Here is a 21,841-nt window from a genome sequence, read left to right on the forward strand (position 1 = left end):
GTGGGTCTTCACAACAAAATGATGTTGGTTCGGTTCAACTGAATGAGTCATTAAACATGCATCAGTTGTCACCATTAACAGTTGTATGAAAGGTGAACTATGTGAACCCCATTCTTCTTCTGCCACCATCCAAAGAGATGCCAGACCTGGAAATTATGCACAATTTTAACTTGGCATGAATGGGACAGTATTTTATTTACTTTTTTTGTAAATGAAAGAAAATTTGATTTGTAAACACTGTAACCATAAGATTTGACCAGTTTATGTACTGCAGCTTTAATCTGAATATCATTCTATGGTTGCCTATTACCAAACAAATTTTTTAGCACCATCTCACAACTGCAAATATCGAACAAATATTTTAAATATTCAAAGGAATATTTGTTCAAGGTATAAATTTTGATACAGACACGACAAATCACAGTCGAGATTTTTCAAAGAATAGTAAAGTTGTCTTTTACTTTACCACCAAATTGCAGACACCAACTTTATGATGTGCTGCCATAAGCTTTTTTATATAATGTGTTGAATACCTGAGAGCACCATCTTTTAAAGTGAACATGTTGGGGTGTATCCCTGCACAGTCAGCCATTTCAAAAGAGGTAACGTACCTTCAATGGTGTAAGTCAGCCATATCAAAAACACCTACTGGATTGATTATAAACATTGGCCTACATCGAATAAAATCACCTATTTCATTTCTATTTCTTATATTTCCCAACAACTGAAGTATCTGGGTTTTTTTGGGTTTTTTTGTAGATACACAATAATTCAGATAAATGTTTTAGATACCCTTGAAAAATCCTCACCATTAACTCAACGTATCTGATTTTACAGATGTCTGGGGCAAAGATGTTACAGTTCCTCCAGATCATTTCCCGTAGGAAACCTTTGGAGCCTGAAGGAGAAGCGTCCAACTTTCGGCGCTGCCTGACCACCCTCGACCTGGTGGCTCTGGGGGTCGGCAGCACCCTGGGGGCTGGTGTTTATGTGCTCTCAGGAGAAGTGGCCAGGACCTCAGCTGGTCCCAGCATAATTATTTCCTTCCTGATTGCAGCGCTAGCCTCCGTCTTTGCAGGATTGTGTTATGCTGAATTTGGATCTCGGGTTCCTAAAACAGGTTCAGCCTATCTCTACTGCTATGTGACCGTGGGGGAGATATGGGCTTTTATTACTGGCTGGAACCTACTCCTTTCTTATATCATTGGTATGCAACACAAGTGTGAGATAATAATAAAAACATCTATTTTTGGTTAGTTTTTTTTTTTCTTGTAAAACTGTCTTAGGTGCAATATATGAAGATAAATTAAATAATTTCTGTCAGCGGTTTGAACAGTATTCATAGTTATTAACATTTTCACACACTTGGAATTCCAAATCTGTAACTTGAACTAGATAACCTCAAAGTAGCGCACAACATTTTCATAACAAAACATCTGGAAATAGAATGTGCATTTATATTCAGAATCCAGAGTTCAATGATTGCTTCTCCTTGCACAGCCTACACACAGGCCCACTCATTTCTTAAATTATAAGATTTTCTAAAGCAATTGGATGCAATGGATCAAATTAAGGGGGTGAGAATGCAAACGCATGTTACACTTTTCCATGAATTGTTTTCTGTTTACGTCCCAGTTTGTGACTTATCCGAGTTGGAAATCCAAAAAAAAAAAAAAAAGAAACACGGAAATTTGTGCTTGTAAAAAGGGAAAAGTAAAGGAGTACAAATGTTTTTTCCAAGGCATTATATATTGTTTGGAGTTTGCTCCATAGGTAAAATTTTATTGCACTTTTTAAACATTTTTTTTTCTTGGGTCTTTGCTAAAGGAACATCAAGTGTTTCAAAAGCATGGAGCGGGACCTTTGATGATCTCTGTGGAAACGTTTTGGCCAACTCTCTGGGCAAAGTGGCCATGATAGGTTTACCTGGACTTGCTCCATACCCAGATTTCTTTGCAGCTGGCCTCATAATGCTCTTATCAGGCAAATTTCATGATTTACCACACATTGACATATTCAACAAAAAGCATCCAGTGCGTATGTGTTCAAAGTGATTATTTCTTACTTTTTTCTTTTGATAGGGATTCTTGCATTTGGAGTAAAAGAGTCGGCTACAGTAAATAAGTTATTTACAGCCATAAACATTGTGGTGTTGCTGTTTGTAATCCTTTCTGGTTTCATCAAAGGGGACATCAATAACTGGTACATTAATGAAGACACAATCCAAAGACCATTAAAGTATGGGCATCTTTTGGTTTAAAGTTATATTTCAGTTGCTTCTGTGTGGTTCAAACATCCTGAATGATGACATGTCCTTTATTTAAAGAAATTATGCATTCCATAATAAAACCTTCCAAGGTGGAACTGGAGGATTTTTTCCCTTTGGCTTTGAGGGAACATTAGCTGGAGCAGCCACTTGCTTTTATGCTTTCGTTGGATTTGACTGCATTGCAACAACAGGTAACTAAAAGGTTATTTGTTCCAGAGTTGCAAACCTAAATTATTCAAAGCAACATGTTTTTATATCTGTGAGACTTTCTGAAGAAAGAATATTTACTTTGGTTGTGTCCTCAGGAGAGGAAGTTCAGAATCCTCAGAAGGCAATCCCAATCGGCATAGTGGCATCCCTCCTCATCTGCTTCCTGGCTTACTTTGGTGTGTCCGCTGCCTTGACTTTGATGATGCCCTACTATATGCTCAGCATTAGCAGCCCACTGCCTGTGGCTTTCACATATGTTGGTTGGGACCCGGCAAAGTATGCAGTGGCCATTGGATCCCTCTGCGCACTTTCAACAAGGTACAAATCACAAGATTTAAGTTAGAAACTCACTAATATTTTGTATTTTAGAAGAGCATGATTAATTCCATCCAGATTTTCAGAACATCTCACTGTTCTTGTTGTCTTGTGTAGACAAAATTGTTATGGATATGACCACTGCAAGAATACTGCTGGATATTTAAGCAAAGGTGAATAATGTTTACTGGGATAAATTCTGAGTGTTTTTCATCTAGCCTGCTGGGATCAATGTTCCCGATGCCCCGTATTCTCTTTGCCATGGCCAGAGATGGACTTCTCTTCACACCGCTCTGTAAAATGAGCTCCAGACAAAGTCCTGTCATTGCAACGCTGGTTTCTGGGGTTGTTGCAGGTAAATTCATCAATATTTTAAGGCATTTTTGAAAATTATTTTTTCTCATTATTTTTCTCTAAGCTGATTTTGTCATTTTTTAAAATTTTTTTTACTAAAATGAAAATTGATTCAAAAATAGTCAAAGCATTTTTGGACTGCGTGGCTCAAATATTGAAATATATGGTTTGTAATTCAAGTGTGATTTGATTAAACTGATGTTAAATCTAGTAAACATAATCATATCTTTGCAGCTGTCATGGTGTTATTGTTTGACTTGAGGGCGCTGGTTGACATGATGTCAATTGGAACACTCTTTGCCTACACACTTGTTGCCATTTGTGTTCTTGTACTAAGGTAAAAATCGCTGTCCATTTTATTATTTTTGTTTATTTTGTAGATTTGAAGTTGCAATGCTTTTTGAGATTGTGTGTGATTTACTGCTCCTTTAGATGTCATAGATTTTATTGTAAACCAAAACACTTCACTCTAAAATGACTTATGCCCCAGGCAGATTTAGGCTTAGATATTTGTTTTCAACCTGAAAGTTTGTTACTGGTATAAAATGATACTATAAAATGTTCTGTTTACAAAATATCTATTCATCAAAACTTTGGTCTCACCAAGGGCTCCTTACAGCGAATGTCTCTGTGAAAGTGAAAGCAGTGCTCAGATATCAATGTTGGTATTGCGGTTAGCTGAAGAACTTGCCCTTTCAATCTTAAAAATTTCAAAGTAAAGTGCTCACTTTATGAAGCAAGAGAACAAATGTTTTTTTCTCCACACCAAGTAAACTCTACTGAAATATTTTTGTGAGTTGCATCATAAAGACGTTGTATCAAAAGAAAGAGGAAACATGATGCCAAGTTACCACTACAGCAAACACTGCATTATCAGCAGGTGCAGAACAATTTATAAAAACTGATGAAATATTGGGTTGTTTTCCTACACTTTAAAGCTAATGATTTTGTACCATCAATAAGGACTCTTTATCAATAACCTTTAAAGCTTACATGAAAAATCTACATTAATGCGACATCCCTAACTTACTTGCATCCCTTTACTTGTACAGGTACCAAGCTGAACACAGTGAAGATTCACATTTCAGCAAGTCAGAACCATTCACATTAGGAGGTGTACTGGGTCCTCCCTCCCAAGGAACCCCACGGACATCAAAGAATGTGTCTATTTTAACTACTGCTACTGGTAATTCTCGTTTATGCCCTGTATACTTCATTCTTTACACAGATGCTGTTTATTGTGAAGGATTGCTTAATTTTCCATTACTGCTTCTTCCCAGTTTTAATTTGCATAATCCTGAGCGTCTTAATATCCATGGGTGTAGACTCCCTACGGACACTTCAATGGTGGAGTTTACTTGGTGTTTCTGTGTTTGTGCTGATACTCGTCATTACTGTATTACTCATCTGGAGACAGCCACAGAATACAGCCAAAGCTGCTTTCATGGTATGCTAATGTCGCATGTTTATGCAATATCTGACTTGTATTTTCAGTTACTGAAAAATCAAGTCTTGCTATTGTAGTATTCCAGTTGTTATCTAGTATTACAAACTTTGTATGAAAACCTTCTTTTCTTTTTGTCCACAGGTCCCTTTTGTGCCTTGGGTTCCCATTTTAAGCACTTTTGTCAATGTCTATCTCATGGTTCAGCTTGGATCAGACACCTGGATTCGTTATGCAGTCTGGATGACAGTAGGTATGACAAGATGACGTAACAGCTTCAGAAAAAGACACATTAAATGTGAAAATCCTCTCACAATGTCAGTTTGATCACAGATGATGTAACTTTTTTCAACAGGTTTAACCATCTACTTTTGTTATGGGGTTCAGCACAGCGTACAGAAACAAAGGATGGAGAACTCACAGGAATGAGTCACCACAATGATGAACCTAAATATTAAAGGAATTTTTATGCATTAATGTTCTAAAAGTATTTGTCTCTGGTGTTAAGCCTTTTATATTAGCTGTGCTATTTAGATTCTAGAAAAATAACTTTTACACAAACACGACATAATATTGAACCATATTTTTGTTTTGCCCAAAATTAAAAAACATCATATTCCCACAAGGTCACAGACAAAATTCTGTCACTTTTAAGATTTGTCCTAAGAAGTAGAACGTGATGCAAATAAATTTGTATCTTGATGGTGAGGCAAAGGACTGCTGTATTTTGTAGCTGAAAATTATTGTACTTAAACAATTGGATTTTGTTCATAGTCATTGTATCTGCATCCAAAATTAAAAGTGTCCTTAGAAATGTTAATTAAGTAAACATTTCCTAATAATAAAAAAATCTTTCTTTCTTTCCAAGGGCTGTGAAGAAATGTTCATAGACTTTGAACTGTTACATTTTTGTGAAATTTACAGACATTCGCTAATTCGCAACACAGTTAAGAATCTTTGTTTTTCTGTTATTTACATGAACTCCATGGAGATGAATGATGAACTCACCTTCACATTCATAAGCAAAACATAACATAAAATGGTGGAGGAAGGAACTAAAAAAAAGTCGCCTCATTTCAAGTAGGCAGAGTTTATTTGACGCACAGCTCTTGACAGTACTAACCAATGAGAAGAAAGTAAAGTCATCGGTCTCAGCCAATCAGAGAAGGGGAAGCGCATTGTTCAAAAAACCAAACGTTGTCGGGTAGAACCAGTCAGCTGGAGTGCTGAAGGGCGAAAACAGAGAACGTGGTTTGATGCAGATTGATACACCAGACTTAAAGAAAGTATTTTACATTTTATGCAGTATTTAAAGGACATTTATTGGATTGTTTTTTTCTGGAATCTAGTCGGCCTTTTTTATTTCGACAAAGCAAACTGACCGTCGCTTTAAAGGTAAGTCATTCAATACACGTTAAAACCTCGGATAGTTAGTTCAGTATACAATTCTGATTGAATGTATTTTAGAAACTTGCTAATTAATCACAATATATAACTCGTTTAACTGATCGGTGTAGAGGGGCGACTCACCGCACGTTTTGAGGGAAAATGAGTGATGTATTTGTATTAAGTTCGATCAAATGATTTTAAACGCACGGTTCTTCACGATTCATGCGTTAGAAACCCGATGTGAGGTTAGCTCACACGCCTCAAGGCTTACAATAATGTGCAACATAACCTAGCATGGTAACAAGTATTCTCAGTGTAATGTTTTTAAAGTTAAAAAAAAAAAAAACAGTAGCACGCTATTTCAATTGTTATATAATAATGGCAGTAGTTACACAACATTATAAAAACATTCAATGAGTTTTGGTCTGAAGTAATTACCTGCAGTGTGTCACCTTGCCGCTAGATGCCGCTACAAACCCCAAGCCACAGTTATTTAATTTCGAGAAATGTTTTCAGTAAGCGAACACTAGAGATATAAGCTGTTTTATGTTATCATAAGTTTACCAGTTTATATTTAGAATATTTCAGAACACTTTTCAAGAAAAGATTAGCTTTTAGTCTATGTCTTCTGTTACTTTGCATCATGAGCAACCATATAATAAAGTATTTTTACTAGCCTGATTACAGAATCAGATTTCTCTCAGGACAATACATTTTCTGAAACAGAAATGGTTAAAGTGTGAAGGACTATAATTGCACAAAGTAATATTTCAGAAGGCCTTGTATTTGGACATCCCACTTTCACTCCAAAGAAACTCATGATGATTTGCTGTTGCAGGAAAGCATGGCGCTGTCTTTGTCTTCCCCGTATGGATGTCACTCTGATGAAGAAGAGGATTTGGCTGTGTTTGAGTCCACGGCAGCAGAGCATGGAGGAATGACCAGACCACGTCTGCCTGAGATCTCTGTCATTTCCCCCGGGCTCGAAACCAGGCCGACTATTAAACAGCTGGTGAGACTCAACAAAAACATGCTGTTATTTTTTTCCTTCCCTTTTTTTGTCACTGTTACTGATATGTTGTTAAGCTGTACCAATATATCAACAAATGTTAAAGCAAACCTATTATTTTTTTTACCTTTGTCTATTTTAACTTGATCTACTATGTCTTAATGGAAAATCCAAAGCAGCAAATTACTCAGTCTTATTTTTTCATGTAGAAAGTTGCTGCGAAACCTGGCAGCTCTGATGAGGGAACCTCTGAAAGGGTGAAAGTTTTTCTGCGCATTCGCCCGCTGACTGACTCAGAAAAAGGACAGGAGCAGGTTGGAAAGTCTTTTGTTTGTAACTATTAGCATTTGAAATGCATCTCTGTTGCTTGTGAATAACCTATAGTCACCTCTTTTCTTTTCTCTCTTCTCTTCTAGGGCTGTGTGGCAATCCAGGATGAGGAGACATTGCTGCTCAAAGCTCCATATGAGTCTCAGAACATGAGGACGGCAGAAAGAGGCATCACCCAGAGCATTCACAAGTTCAGTTTCTCAAAGGTAGGAGAGTTGTAGATTTGCTTGCTCTTCTCAAGCATAACTTTAAGAGTAAAATCAGGTTAACTCAGAAAAATAAGAAGCTGAGATTAAACAGTGTTCTTTTTGACCTAAGTAAAACACACACAAAAAAATTATATAGAAGAAAGACCTCATGATAACATATCTGTTATTTAGAAAGTAGCAGATCTAAATGTTTTTCCATCTATTTTCTTTCCTAGATATTTGGTCCAGATACGACTCAGCAACAGATCTATGAAGGCACATTGAAGAAAATGGTGAACGATGTTCTCAAAGGAGAAAACAGGCTTCTCTACACCTACGGCGTCACCAACTCTGGAAAGACTTACACCATTCAAGGTACGTTACCTCTTGTAGTTGTGTCGTGTTGGGCTTTTGGTTAAAAGGCTTAAATGTAAACTGCATATGTGAAACTTTCCCCTTTAGGCAATGGTCGAGAGGCAGGCCTGTTGCCACGGGCGTTGGTGTCTCTGTTCAGGAAGCTGCAGGGTCGTCTCTATGGTGCGATGGACCTGAAGCCCATCATGTATCAGGATGTCAGGCAGCTGGACAACAGTGAGATGAAGACGGAAGAAATCCGAAGAAACTCCCTCCTCAAAGAGGTAAAAGCCGCCCTCCCAGCGCAGTAATAAAGTTTCTGTCAAAAATGAAAGATTTGCACTCCTGGAAAAAGTGAAGCTTAAAGAAATGTGTCTTTTACTGCATGGTTGTAGAAACTGTGGTGTTTTGTGTGTCAATTTATTTTGATCTCCTTTTTTAATTTTTTTTTAAATAAGAAAAACATGGGTTTTTGTCCTGCCTCTTTTGTCGCAGTTCCAATTGTTTAAAAATATTTTTAATTACTGTAGATATAAGCAGATTAAGGAGAGTAGCTACTTTCTTCTTGAGGGCCTACCTTGACTTATAAAAATAAACACATTTGCCTTACCTGAATGACATGGTAGGTCTTTTCCATTTTGAATAGAAACAATGTCATAGGTCACTATTTAGCACTTCCTTGGAACTATAAAAATGTAAAAATATGAATTATAAATAACAAGATGCTAGTAGTTTTATTTTACATTATATTTTTGCATTGGTGATATTGTGTCTCCCACTGATCGATTGTATTCAAATTAAAGGCTAAAGTTTCACTATTCCACTCCATTCAAAGGGAATTATCTGTCTTTTTTTTTTTTTTTTTTTACAGACCAACATAAATAGTTTGCACTGATTCTGTGTCATAGTTTAGACTCACAACTCTGTTATTCTTTTAGTGGTTTGAAATCACTTCCAGTCTCTGATCTGCAGCTGTTTAAATTATATAGTATGAAAACGGTTTTGCAGATTTTAACTTGTAAACCATACTGATGTGTTGCAGGATGAAAACCAAACTTCTCGTCGAGCTGGTACCACCACGGCCTGGGACAGTGGCATTGGAGGGCTTTCTTCCACCACACACACTGCCACTCAGCTTGAAGGTTGGACATAAAATGATACCTTCTAGCTGTTTTCTTTCATGAGATTCCTGGAGATTTTTTTTTCCATCAGTTGTGATGCAAAAAAGTAGAAGGAAGAAATAATAAAACTGTAAACTATTATCTTAACGTACCTGCAGAATCGGCTGTTTTTGATGGACTGAAAAAGGATAACTGATCAATTCCTCCCCCTCCGTTTACAGACACGGACAGCGTGTGCCTGGACCCGGACAGTCTGTCACTCAGTGCAGGCTGTGACCTGGAGGAGGGGGTGCAGTTTTCCATCTGGGTCTCCTTCTATGAGATCTACAATGAGTTCCTGTACGACCTGCTGGACGCGTCGCCCTCCCAGCAGCCCCGAAAGAGAGTTACTCTGCGGCTCAGTGATGACAAGCAGGGCAACCCTTACGTCAAAGGTCATTCTTGTTTATTCACAGTAATATCTTTGAAGTATTTTTTTTTTGTTTGTTTGTTTTATAAAGTAATAACTGTCTGTTTTCCTTTTTGTCGTATCAGATCTCACTTGGATTCAGATTCGCAGCGCTGAGGAGGCCTGGAGGATCCTGAAGGCGGGGCGGCGTAACCAAAGCTTCGCCAGCACTCACCTAAACCAAAACTCCAGCAGAAGGTTGGAGCCTGTTACACTTTTCTTTCTTGAAGCTTTCTCTTGACATGTTTCCAAAATGAATTTATTCGAATTGCATTTGATGTTCCCCCCCCCGTATCATTAGCCACAGCATCTTCTCCATCCGCGTCCTTCATGTTCACCCAGAAGCCAGTTCAGGCCAGGCGATGCACATCAGCGAGTACGTTTTAATTGATTTTATTTATTTATTTAGTTTTTTTTAGTTTTTGAGGTAGTAAAACTAAGCGTTGCCTCATTCGCAGGCTGACTGTGTGCGATCTGGCCGGGTCGGAGCGCTGCAAAGAGCAGCGTAACGGTGAGAGGATGAAGGAGGCCAACAACATCAACACCTCCCTCCTGACGCTGGGACGCTGCATCGCCGCTTTGAGGCACAACCAAAACAACAAGTACGACGCTCGTGACGGAGGCAAAATACGAGCGGCAGAGTGAACGTGTGTTTTTGACTTCAGTGTGAATCTAAAAATGCGTTGCCAGGTCCAGGCCCCCTCAGGTGGTTCCTTTCAGGGACAGCAAACTGACCCGCGTCCTGCAGGGCTTCTTCTGCGGCAGAGGAACCTCCTGCATGGTGGTCAACATCAATCCATGCGCCTCCATCTATGACGAGACCCTTCAGGCACTCAAGTTCTCTGCTATAGCTACACAGGTGATTAAAAAAAAAAAATCTCTTACTATATAATTTCTGAGACGCATGTTTGGCTCTACTTTCAAGAAGAATGTGAAAGGAAGATGAGTAGATTTTTGGCTTCATTGGCACTTTCTGGTGATGCAAGCTGGAAACTACCAAATTGGATCTTTTTCTGATCAGTGAATGCTCCACGCTAAACTCTCTGATCTCACTGATAACTCTTTGTTGTGGAAGCTACCGAGTGAAGACTCAAAGTTGCGTTGCTTAGCAATTTGTGAGTTTGAAAATGAACTCGGAGGGAAGGCAGAGATTCAAGAAGCTCTTTAAAAGCTACATTTCTATAAAGTGTTGATCTCTCTGCGCTTTATTCAAGCTGCACCAGGCTGGGGAAAAAAATAAAAAACTTTCAAAGATGTTCTGTTTATCTGAAATGAATTGGCTAAAATCTGTGTAATTCCAGCTTGTCCACGGCCCGTCCACTAAGACCAGAGTGGCCTACATCCTCTCTCTGCTCCGAGACCCTGCAGCACATGGCAGTGAAAGCACTGTGATAGAGGAGGAAGAGGATGAAAGTGATGTAGAGGATGGAGATATCACCTTGTTGAATACAGAGGTACTGTTTTTTATCGCGTTTATTCTTTTGGATGGGATAACGATTCCATGTTTAGCAAAGCTAACCCATCTGCAAGTGAATTAGGGTTAATATATTGCCAAAAAAGCTTTAAATAGAGAACTGGTTGCTCTATTCATTAACAGCTAAAGAATAGAGCACAATGTAATAAACTTCATTAAATGATTATTCATTATCCTGATTATTAATTGATTGTGTGGAGACTGGTAAATGAATAACTGGTTAAGCTGCTCAGGAACCCCCACTTCAAGGAAAGTCTATAAAACATCTATAGATCTTTTAAAGATCTATAGATGTTTATAGAATTTCAGATTTTAATTTTAATTTTGTCACAATTGTTTTCCAAATGGTGACAAGTACTTTTAAGCTTGGCGATGAGAAGTTTTTTTTTTTAATGATTAATTGTATTTTTAATAAATTTTTATTATTATTTTAATTACCTGCTTTGTTTTTAAGTTGGTGATAGATTTAAGAGTGTGTGATTGCAGCAGCTTTGGAAATCCATAAACCAGTTGTTCTAATTTTAGTGCAATTTGAAAGTAAAATCTCCAAATAATCTTCACACATTTAAAATCTGGACCATTTTCTCTAATCTACCATCCAACTGTGTGTGTTTCACAGTCACTGCTGCAGGCCATCGATGTCCTGAAGAGAGAAGTGCGGCGCCAGCGCGAAGAGAAAGACGTCCTGGAGGCTAATGTGAGAGAGCAGGTCGTCTCTGAAATGATGGAAGTCATCACAGGAATGCAAGAGGGATTCACGTATGTAGGCTTCATCTGCTACACAGTTTAGTTTGAGTTGTGATACTTTACAGCAGGAGTGTCAGTCTACACCGTGGACTAAAATTAAAGATTTGGTCAAACTTCCACGGCAAACTGATTTTAAAAAACATTTTTTTAATGTTGTATTGTTTGTTTTATACCTGTGTTGGTTGAAATGAAATGAAATGAAATGAAATGAAATTTTATTCGAACATGATACAAATATAAAAATAAAACGGTGCACAGTAACAAGAAGTGCATAAAAAAGAAGAGAAAATACAGATTTTTTGTTTCAGTTAACATATCATGCTCAAAATGGGGTAGGTTCTGCACACAAGTCCGACAGAACTCCCCTTTATAACATTATGAACAGGCTTCCTGTTTTTCACCTTTTTGTTTGGCTAGATGTGACTGGTAGCATGAGGTCGCTAATGAATGTCAACAGGAGAGGGGGATGGTGGGTTCTGACTGACATGACGATGCAACAGCAGATTATCATGGAATTTATTATATTGTGCAATATGATGTGTGTGTGTGCTTTGTCTGTCAGTAGGCCAGCTCTAATAGGCATTGATCTTTTGGGCCAAATATAATTACACTGTTGGCCAAATTTGGCCACTAGGCCTGAGTTTGACACATGTGCGCTACAGACCCTTGAAAAATAAGCAATTATATTCAAGTACCAACACAGTCTTGTAATGTTGGATTTTTACAATAATTTTTACTACATGGAATATAAAAGACTCCTCTGTCTTTTAGTATACAGATGAAAATTATGAAAACAGGCTTTTTCCAGCAGTTTTTTGTGCAAGTGACATGCTTTATTTTCAATTTTCCGTATCTGAACTTACATTTTTTGTTTGAATCATTGATGGGTTTTGGGTTTTTGAGTTATCGATAGAACCCAAGTAAAATTTGAATATTCAAAATAATCTACACAACTTTTGGGCCTCTAGATCCTCTTAGATTAGGGTTTTAAACTGGCCATTGGCTCTCAGGCTTGGGTAAGACTTCTTTTGTTCAAATTGTAAAAATGTAACAAAATGAAGGCACCTGACAACTATTTAAAGTAGGATAAATGACTCCAGATCTCACAAGTTAAATGTGGAATGTTGTAGCTAAACTTACTAGTTTGTCAGATGCAGTGAGCTGAGGTTTGCTGATTGTTACTTTTAGCCGTTAAGTGTTTTGTCACAAGAATCGACTTGGCTTACATGACACAGTAACATTAAGATAAAGAAAGAAATGCTGAACTGGAGTGTGATGGGCGTGGACGATGAGTTGTTGCGTCTTCCTGTCAAACAGTGAGACGTTGGAGGCTGAGAGGGCTCTGATCGAAGAGAGGTACGAGGACAAAATATGTAACCTGCAGAAACATCTGAAGAAATTCTACAGCCAGGAGCTGAAGGTAAGATTTGTCTTGCTGTGCGTTCAGAGACTGTAAAATGTTGTCCTTGAACATTTTCACATCGTTTCACCAAAAACAAACAAGCCTTTTTGGAACACGTATTCTAATTTATTGAATATGATTGGATCTTTTTTACTTTCCTAAATATTAAAGCTCACAGTGCAGGGTGTTGGGGTAAAAATGTAGGTCTCAGGAAAACATCATTGCTATTTCTAACAATGTTGTAACCAGGTAACTTCTGAAGGTTAAGCGTGTATGCTTGCTTTGTTTCACAGGAGCGTGATCAGGAGATTGAAGCTTTGGCTGCTGCCCTTGACAAAAAGCAGAAGGAAGACGGCGTCTCCATGACAGCACCACCCGTAGAGCCAGAGGGGCCTCGGCGCTCTCACCGCCTCTCGTCTCAGACCGAGCTGAACCGGCTGCGTGCCGAACTGGATCAGTGTCGCGCCGAGCTTCTCACCAAGACCCAGGGTACAGACCGACTGCAGCGACGCTTCAGTCAGGTGTTCACGGGAGGTTGTCATTAGCATCCATTGAGCGCGTTGCTCTGTTTGCCTGTGCAGACTTGGTGAAGCTGAGGATGAAGCTGGATGTGCCAGGTTCGGCCGGCGCCCTCACCACCGCAGCGGATCGCAAGCTGCAGGAGGGTCAGCGGGTCAGTTCCAGCTCCATCACCTCAAAGGAACTTTTTCTTTTAGCTGCTAGTAAAACTCTTCCCTCTAGCAGAGACTAAAAATATTCTCTTTTTCTTCTTCCTCAACAGAACCTGCGCCAGCTCCGATTGGACCTGCAGAAGCTGGGAGTGGATCTGCAGTCTGGTGAAAGAGCTTGTTGCCGCAACACAGGAGGGGAGAGGCTGCGGCACACACTCGCAGCTGCAGACGATACTGTAGCCAAACAGGTAAAACAAGTCGATCCTGCCAAGTTTTTAAAGGTATAACTAAATAATTAAGAGTGTTAATTAAAGATAGCATTTATTTCTATAATTCCATTCAAAAAGTGAAATTTGTACATTATTTACTATTTAGATGTATTGCACACAGTTATTCATTTTAAGAATTTATTTCTGTCTTCGTGAATTATGGCTTGCAGCTAATGAAAAGACAAAATAGTTTCCTGAAAGTAGAATCTTAAACACATTTTTATCACAGATGTGTCGGCCTATTAAAGTATTACCATGTGCAGTATGTTGATCAAAGCTCCATTTGCATGAACTTCTCCAGTAAGGAGACATGGGAAAGAAGTGATCAGGTGTCAACAATGCCCAGATTGCGTTAAAAGAAACCTTCAGCTCATCTGCGTGATGCGACCTGATGTTTTCTCTTCTTTTCCTCTTAGTTATACTCCATAGATCCTCTATGGTTCAGTTTCCTGGCCAGTCAATTGCACATAGCAATGCCGTGATAAAAAGGGTATTGGTACTTTTTGGCAGTACCAATATCCGTATTGGTACTTTTTTTCTCTCCATTTTATACCAAAAGCTTAAATCCACTCAACTTTCCATTAAATGCTGACTTGCAGCAATTCCTAGATATTTTGGTTTGTAGCATTTACAGTTTTTCCCTCCTTGTGAAGGTTGAGGACTGTCAACTGTAAGTCTAGTTGTCTTTCCCATAATCTGAGTCCTTAACAAGCGGCATACGTTTGAAAAAATATTTTTTCAATGGCCAGATGTAGTACTCAAAGGGAAGCCAGAATTATCCAATCACTTTAAATGTGAATAGTTTAATCTTCAAATTTAATTTCTAAAATGAATTTTTGATGTTGTGATTTATTGATGTCCACCTGTAGAATAAGTAATAAATGCTGAGTTTTGTTTTTTTCCATTTCTCATTTTGAAATGCTTTTCTTCTCTCCCTTTGCTTCCTAACATTCCTGTTGCACAGCCAGCTTTAAAACTGAATTTGGGTTTCTAACACCTTCACCAGGTGATAACTGGGCTGGAGCACGTTGCATTTTAGCTCTTCCCATCTCTCCCTTCTCCCTCTGTGTTCCTGTCTAACCCTCTCCACTGACTTCTTCTCAGAACCAGATCCTGATGGAGCTTCAGAATGACCTCACTCTGGTCAAAGCGGACTTGCGGCGGAAGGCGGAGACCCTGGCGGGCCGCGCAAACCCGCCCACTACAACTTTTGCCGCACCCACTACTCCAGGCTCCTGCAAAAAGAGGGGCTGCATGGCGACCACGCCGAGCGAATGCGAAAACCGGCCGCCCCAGAAACGGTCCTTTTTCCAGTCTGTGTTTCCAACTCGCACACCTTCGCGTAAATACAACGCCCACGCGGCCGCAGAATCCAGCTTGACTCCATCTTCGCGAATCTTGCGCTCCCGTCAGCCGTCTCCACCCCCAAACCCCCTCCTCACCCCACGAAGCCTCAGAGGAAAATACTGAGCTATTTTTTTTAAAAGGTTCGATTAAGCTTTCTGATTCAATGCTAAATGCATCAGCTGGTTACCTTTATATTTTTATACTTTTTTTAATATATATTTACTTTTTTGCAGTCATCCAAAATATGATTATCAGTTAATGCCAGTAAAATGATCAGTGCTTTAAGATTTTTTCTCTGGGGTTGACGGACTATAAGGTCAGAGTTGTGCATGTCTGCAAATCGGCTTCATGTGCCTTGGCGACAAATATTTCCCTAACACCACAATAAATGTCTGAACTGTGTGTGATTATAATGGACAAAGCTCATGCACAGCAAACTAAACTAAATGTTCACCTGCTGCTTCTATGTTTTCCAGTTTCTGTTCTAAAATAATTGTAGTAAGTTTTCTTCTTGTCTTGTCTGCATGTCAAATGTTCTGTTTTACTTTTTATGTTCGGTTTCAGGTTGTGACTTTAGCTTTTAGGGATTCTTGTTTTAAAAATAAAACGGTATATTCTGTAACATTTGAAATATGCTGGGTTTTTTTTTTTTTTTCAAATCTAAGGTTTTGAATGGAAATATTGCCTTTTAAAAGGCACAAGAATCAAGCTGATCTTGTTTAAAGCGGCTTGAAGTTTTCACTGTATGTAAATGCAAAAGTCAAAAAGGGAGAATGCTCATTTCTCTATTTTTAAATATGCATTACTAAAGTTATGTGTAAATAAAATGTTTTTGTGCTCAACATATTTTGCTACATAATCATTGTCAGTCTTATGCATATGACAATGTAGTTTATTGGAAATTAACTGGGAGGTTTTCTTTTTTTTTTTTTTTTTAAAAATCCAATTCCAACTTTAGAAAAACAAAGTAACATTTCTATAAGTACATAGGCAAATATTTACAATTAAAACTTTATTTTGAGCAAATTTCATACTGAGTTGAAGGAGTATCATGGTGTGAAGGAGATGAGGTTCAGAGGAGACACCCTCCTGACCGGTGTGTTGTTGTTTGAGAGCGGAGTGAACAGATCAGCTGACGGCGTTTCCACCTGATCTCTGACCTGCGAGATCTGCCTCAGCAGAGCCTTCCCCTCTTCTCGTGCCTACACAGCGATCAGTCAATGTAACCAGCTGCTGACTTTGACAGAATAATCATGGACTCCATGTTTAAGACTTACATCGTTGTAGTCACAGCAGCGCTGCGCACAGAGCGAAGCCTCGTCGTAGTGTTTGTTCTTGAAATAGTACTGACCCAGGTAGCGCAGAGCTGTGCTCACCTCTGCATGCTCCAGTTGTTCCTGAAAGAACCATTAAAAAGACTCATTCAGTTCATCTCACCTACTTTAGAAATACTATTCCACCTGTTGTCAAATTCAAAACATACAAATTAACCTGCTGCTACAACTAAGTGAAATCCTTTTGAGAGCAAAGAAGTTTCCTATTCAAAGTTACAACACACGTTCCACCAAATGCTTACCCCGCAAGAGAAAATGTCTTGAATGTAAAGCATGTAACACTGAGCAGCATCGTCGGACTCATTCAGCTGTTCGTGGAGCCTGTGGCGGGACGAGATTACACTTTAGTGGAGAAAGAAGCTGAAAAATTAGCTACAAATGATCTAAAGCTGAGGTTATTGCACCATTTTCTACCCAACATAAATAAAAAAGGAATTTATTTAAGGGGAGATATCAATGGAGGCACCAATATGAAAACTATTTAAATTTCCAAACTAGGCAGGAACTACTACACTAAATTGCTAAATACCACTTTTTAACAATTAAATTGAGATCAGCTTACTTTGCCAGTTTAAGAAGAGCCATTTTTTCTACATCGCCAACAGAATAAGCCCTCCAGTAGCACTGCAAAAGAAGAATATATATCTCAAACAAAAATCTTTCTTAAAAACAGTTGAATACTTACAAAATAAACCCAAGGTGCCGATAGCTGCAAGATGTTTACCTTCTTGGCTTCAACTTGCTGTGAGAGTTTTTCATAGCTTTCCCCCAATGCAACCAACATGCGAGAGTCATTGGGTCTGGAGGCAAAATGATCAAATCAGCGATGCACAGTTCAAAGTGTTTAGACTGAATATAAACATTAAAAACATAAAATGAATCCAAACCTGAGCTGGTGAGCCTTTCGGTAGTAATACAAACAGTAAAAAGGCATCTTAAGGATTTCATATGTCTGACCTAATCCATACCAGGCACGATAATCCCGCTTGTTCACTTCAATTGCATGCCTGGGGGGGGAAAAAAACAAGCAAGGGTAACATTTCTTTAAAACATGAGATCTTGAGGTTTTAAAGCGACTCAACCGGTTCAACACTGAGCTAATCAGTGAAACATGTTATCCTACCTGTAGGCCTGGATGGCGGCTGAGGTGTTCTTCATTTCCATGTATTCATGGCCCATGAGAGTCCAGGCTCCAAGGCAACGAGGGTTCAGTTTCAGGGCGCGCTGGAAGTACAGAGCTGCTTTCTCATGCTGAGAGCGTAAACTGTAGTAGTTCCCTTTAAATGAAACAAAGTTTTCATCAGAAACAAAAGCATGCTACATTTTTTCAATTTTATCAGAAACAAAAAAAAAATTATACTTCATTCCGCTTTACAATTGCATAACTCCATGTTGGATTGGGGCAAATGTGAAGATATATTGACTTGTAGTTGCAAGGAGACAAAATGGGGAAATGATGTTTTGCAGGGCTCCTCTTTTCCTCGAGGAACAAACTCAGGACTGTAAATAAGTCTAAAGATTATCCTGAAAGTTTAATAATGCGTTGACGTTCCTTCGTGATTTTTCTATTCTCACTGGGACTAACTTATTGCTTACCAATAACGCAGCATGTCTCCACTCGGTATTTATCAATCTCCACCAGGTTGTGTGCTAGATAACTTAATTCAGGCTTCATACTCTGTAAAGACACAAAGCACTGACTCAATAAAGAAATAAAGGGACCTCTGGATTTTCATGAAATCCACTTCATCCCTATTGATCGTGTGCTCAAATCTGAGACGACACATTTACAAGCTGCAAACTTACTTTGACATATAGCAAATTAGAGAAGGTGTCCATGTTGTCGATACGATACGGATCGTGCTCCCTCAGTTCATTAAACAGCGCCAAAGCTTGGTCGATATCTTTAATAAACAGAGACACATTGCCGTTAGATTCATCCTGCTCGCGCAGCATTTTCCTAACATTTAGAACTGGCCTTGAAAGACGTTTGAGAACCTCTGATGTTGTGGTAGGCAACAGCAATCTGCGAGATGATGTAGGTGCTCTTGGAGAAGCCGGCCTCAATGAGGTTTTGGTACTTCTGCAAAGCCTCTTTGATCATCTGCAGCTCAGTATACATGTGGGCCATGAAGAAGTCCTTAATCCAGCAGTCAGGCAGAGACAGGGACTTTAGCTGTACAAAGAGAGCAGAGAATATAAAATCTATATAAAAAAAACTTCCAAGGTTTGCTGCTGTAACATGACAAAACATGAGAAACTTCAAAGGGATGGTTACCATTTCGATGTTTGTGATGAGGTTACTAAGCTCCAGCCAGGCACCCCAGTGAAGAGGAAGGGCTTGAATTGCCTCCACAAACACTTCCACTGCCTCCTTCAACAGATCCAGCTTTCGTAAAACTACCCCATACCTGTTTTCACACACACACACACACACACACACACACACACACACACACACACACACACACACACACNACACACACACACACACGACATCATGTTTATTTGTAGCCCACTCTTTCCTTAATCAAATATCCCATTAATGAGCATATTTACGGAGAAGAAGAACTTACAAATACAGCGTGAAGCCATCCAGCTCTCTTGCAGTGTGCTTCTTACTGAGCTCAACTCTCAGTTCTCGCAAAGCTTCGTTACGCACCTGACCCTTCTCCAAAGGACCTAAAACCACACAGAATCAGACAAAACCCTTTCCGGAAACAAGGGAAGGAAATCCTCTGTTCTCTAATTGGTGGAAATCAAAAGGATCTTACCCAAACTGTCCACAGTCTCATCATCCTTCTTTTTCTCGCCCGACTAAAAATAAACAAGCATCTATTCATAAAAATGTCTCCAAAACAGAGCGATCAAATCATCACATGAATCAGAGACAGATAAGTGTTTATTGACTCTTACCAGATAGCGGGAATACATGTAGAGGAAATAAGCCTTCTGGCTGCAGCAGCCCTTTAGAAAGTAAGCAGCACGGTCATACTCTTTCAGGTCAAAGTAGGATTTGGCCAAAGTGAGGGCATCCAGGTCTTGAGCGTCTTCCTGTATGGGAGGTAGACAATGGCAAGAAAACAACATTCACTCCTCATGATTACATGACTTAATAAAAATGTATAACCCTTAAGGTGTTTTAAGTAATAAATGTGATCTGAAAAATTGGTCAGCAGGGGGCAGTATGCTTTTAAAAAGAATCAAGCACACTGCCTTATTAAAGGAGATTGAATCAGTAACTATTATACAAAAAAATATCACCCTGTTTAATTACTTTTTTGGTACAAACAAATCCCAGAAAGTCAAAATTAAAAATTTGATAATCTTGAATTTAAAAAATGCTTTTAAATTAAAAATATGATCAAAATTGCCTCCAGAGAATCTAAATATCTAAAAAAATAAATAAAAGAAAATTCACTTCTGCCAAAGACTGCCTGGATCAAGTATTTAGTAGACTACAATATTTCTGGTTCCATGCATTAAAATTCAGCTTCATTAGTCAGTTGGATGCATATTCACTTCCACTTTAATACCCACACTTTATATAAATCTTAGTAGGGAACTTCAGAGGAAACGAGTAAAGCTGAAACAATGGAATCATCAATAAATGATGCTTATGTGTAGAGATAGGAAATGGTTTGCATACATGTACAAAATAGAAGCACATAGCCCCAAAGCTATACAAATTTATTAATAAAATGTACCTTCATTGTAATTTTAAATACTGAACAATAAAAATTATAAAACGACTGAATAATGAACATAAGTGAGCCAATAATGACATTTCTGATAAACTGTATCATTACTGATTTTGGTTTTTCTTTGTTATTCGTGCATAAAACCCCCAGTGAATCTCAGACTTTCAGAAAAGTGAACTAACCTCAGTGAATGCTGGTTCTGGGGGTAAATTATCCTTGGGAAGAGGATCCAAAGCAAACGCCAACTCAGAAGCCCTGAAATGCAAACATCGCCGGTGTTAACATTTACCCGGCTTGTTTACTTATCAACAGTAAAAACGAAGCGAAACGAAAATTCAATACCGTCACTGACTGACAAACATCAAACATATTTAGTCAAATAGTGTCATTAAACCTGCTATGTTTTAGCTTAAAACATGTTCATCAACAGCGCTAATTTAGCTAACACCAGAGACATGACGTTTATTTAGGTTATTTTTCTGTGTCAAATTGCAAAAAGATACACATTAAACAGCTCTTTTTTTTATCTCGCAAGTCTTACCACTTCGCGCTATGCAAAAGTCCTCTTTCTTTACACAACGATATGACAGATATTAGCTGTTTCTTAATTTGTGCCAGATCTCCGAACTCACTGCACAGAGCCGCCATTTTCATATTTCACCAAGCGAACAGGTGATTGGTTGAAGAAAGAAGCTACGAGACTCAACTTCCTCTTCCCATTCCCTTTCAGAATAAAAGTCGTGGACATTTTATATGACGTAAAATAAACTCCCTCCCTCAAAAGAATAAGTATATTTCAAAACTCTTACAAATGTGGCATATTATTTCCAACCTTAAGTCATCTCTGACCAGCTTCTCTACAGCATTATCCCAGCACCACCATCTTTACTGTAAGTATATTCTAGTCACGGGCAGTACGCCATTATGGCTTTCTTCTGATTGAGCGTATTCTCTGGATTTATTTGGGGTTGAATACAAAAGCACATCACTATCTAGATTTTTATTTGAAGGCAATGACTGAAAACCATGTTCCATTCATAAATGCACACTATTTTGTCTTGGTCTATCATATAAAATCCTCAAAATACACCAAAGTTTGTAGTTGTAATGTGACAAATTGTGAAACTGGTATAAATATTAAAATGGATACTTCTGAATGGCACTGCGTATAAATATATAATTTGAGAAGAAAACAATTATGTTTATTTTTTTAAATGTATTAATGTCAGGATGAAGCTATAAAATTAAAACAAACTTCTATGAAAAAGTGAGTACCCACTTCTGCCAAGAGATGGCACTATATAGCTTGGTCAATAAATCCACTTTTTTACACTTTAAAAACATGTTTTCGTTTAATCTAATGTCATGATCCAACTCTCTATATGAGGTGAATAATGTTAGACTTTGTGCTATGTTCCAGAAATATTGGCACTCTATGATGTCTGATCATCAAGTTCATGCTGAC

At 38.5% G+C, this 21,841-nt stretch overlaps 3 protein-coding genes across 4 annotated transcripts in view; 2 read left to right on the forward strand and 1 right to left on the reverse strand.

The window, feature by feature from the left end:
* The window catches only part of zgc:175280 (cationic amino acid transporter 2 family protein), a 13,327-nt gene extending 8,200 nt beyond the window's left edge, over positions 1–5,127 (forward strand). The window contains exons 2-12 of one of the 2 annotated variants that reach the window (XM_016674302.1): positions 838–1,207; positions 1,828–1,983; positions 2,082–2,238; positions 2,327–2,460; positions 2,575–2,797; positions 3,013–3,149; positions 3,383–3,485; positions 4,201–4,334; positions 4,429–4,595; positions 4,737–4,845; positions 4,948–5,107. In XM_016674302.1, the coding sequence (XP_016529788.1) occupies positions 838–1,207; positions 1,828–1,983; positions 2,082–2,238; positions 2,327–2,460; positions 2,575–2,797; positions 3,013–3,149; positions 3,383–3,485; positions 4,201–4,334; positions 4,429–4,595; positions 4,737–4,845; positions 4,948–5,021 (1,764 nt within the window). In that variant the 3' untranslated portion in view covers positions 5,022–5,107. Of the gene's footprint in view, positions 1–837; positions 1,208–1,827; positions 1,984–2,081; positions 2,239–2,326; positions 2,461–2,574; positions 2,798–3,012; positions 3,150–3,382; positions 3,486–4,200; positions 4,335–4,428; positions 4,596–4,736; positions 4,846–4,947 lie in introns of both variants that reach the window. The other variant, XM_016674305.1, reaches the window with a different exon arrangement.
* Positions 5,128–5,807: 680 nt separating this feature from the next.
* kif20a (kinesin family member 20A) lies at positions 5,808–15,963 on the forward strand. Its single transcript, XM_007557376.2, has 19 exons — positions 5,808–5,987; positions 6,820–6,993; positions 7,200–7,304; positions 7,407–7,526; positions 7,745–7,883; positions 7,971–8,146; positions 8,905–9,004; positions 9,205–9,417; positions 9,518–9,629; positions 9,733–9,807; positions 9,890–10,033; positions 10,122–10,290; positions 10,733–10,885; positions 11,525–11,664; positions 12,970–13,072; positions 13,348–13,543; positions 13,636–13,727; positions 13,836–13,973; positions 15,099–15,963. The coding sequence occupies exons 2-19, from the start codon at positions 6,826–6,828 to the stop codon at positions 15,462–15,464; spliced, it is 2,709 nt and encodes a 902-aa protein (XP_007557438.1). The 5' UTR covers positions 5,808–5,987; positions 6,820–6,825; the 3' UTR covers positions 15,465–15,963.
* Positions 15,964–16,338: 375 nt separating this feature from the next.
* cdc23 (CDC23 (cell division cycle 23, yeast, homolog)) lies at positions 16,339–21,057 on the reverse strand. The gene is made up of 16 exons (XM_007557388.2): positions 20,918–21,057; positions 20,559–20,631; positions 19,592–19,729; positions 19,450–19,492; positions 19,252–19,357; positions 18,954–19,086; positions 18,674–18,851; positions 18,482–18,579; positions 18,272–18,353; positions 17,799–17,952; positions 17,563–17,682; positions 17,400–17,475; positions 17,238–17,299; positions 16,918–16,996; positions 16,619–16,738; positions 16,339–16,543 (listed from the first exon to the last, which is right to left on the reverse strand). The coding sequence occupies exons 1-16, from the start codon at positions 21,028–21,030 to the stop codon at positions 16,391–16,393; spliced, it is 1,728 nt and encodes a 575-aa protein (XP_007557450.1). The 5' UTR covers positions 21,031–21,057; the 3' UTR covers positions 16,339–16,390.
* Between the last annotated feature and the right edge of the window lie 784 nt (positions 21,058–21,841).

Source organism: Poecilia formosa, unplaced genomic scaffold (genome assembly GCF_000485575.1).
Source record: "Poecilia formosa unplaced genomic scaffold, Poecilia_formosa-5.1.2 Scaffold3, whole genome shotgun sequence".
Lineage (NCBI taxonomy): Eukaryota > Metazoa > Chordata > Actinopteri > Cyprinodontiformes > Poeciliidae > Poecilia > Poecilia formosa.

Excerpts from the sequence above, each read along its gene's own strand:
- kif20a (XM_007557376.2), top strand. The coding sequence starts at position 6,826 with ATGGCGCTGTCTTTGTCTTCCCCGTATGGATGTCACTCTGATGAAGAA. Across the intron at positions 8,147-8,904 it reads GAAACTCCCTCCTCAAAGAG|GATGAAAACCAAACTTCTCG; the intron begins GTAAAAGCCGCC and ends GATGTGTTGCAG. Across the intron at positions 9,630-9,732 it reads AACCAAAACTCCAGCAGAAG|CCACAGCATCTTCTCCATCC; the intron begins GTTGGAGCCTGT and ends CCGTATCATTAG.
- cdc23 (XM_007557388.2), bottom strand. The coding sequence starts at position 21,030 with ATGAAAATGGCGGCTCTGTGCAGTGAGTTCGGAGATCTGGCACAAATT. Across the intron at positions 17,953-18,271 it reads GGAGACATGCTGCGTTATTG|GGAACTACTACAGTTTACGC; the intron begins GTAAGCAATAAG and ends TTTCATTTAAAG. Across the intron at positions 16,544-16,618 it reads GCTGCTGTGACTACAACGAT|GCACGAGAAGAGGGGAAGGC; the intron begins GTAAGTCTTAAA and ends ATCGCTGTGTAG.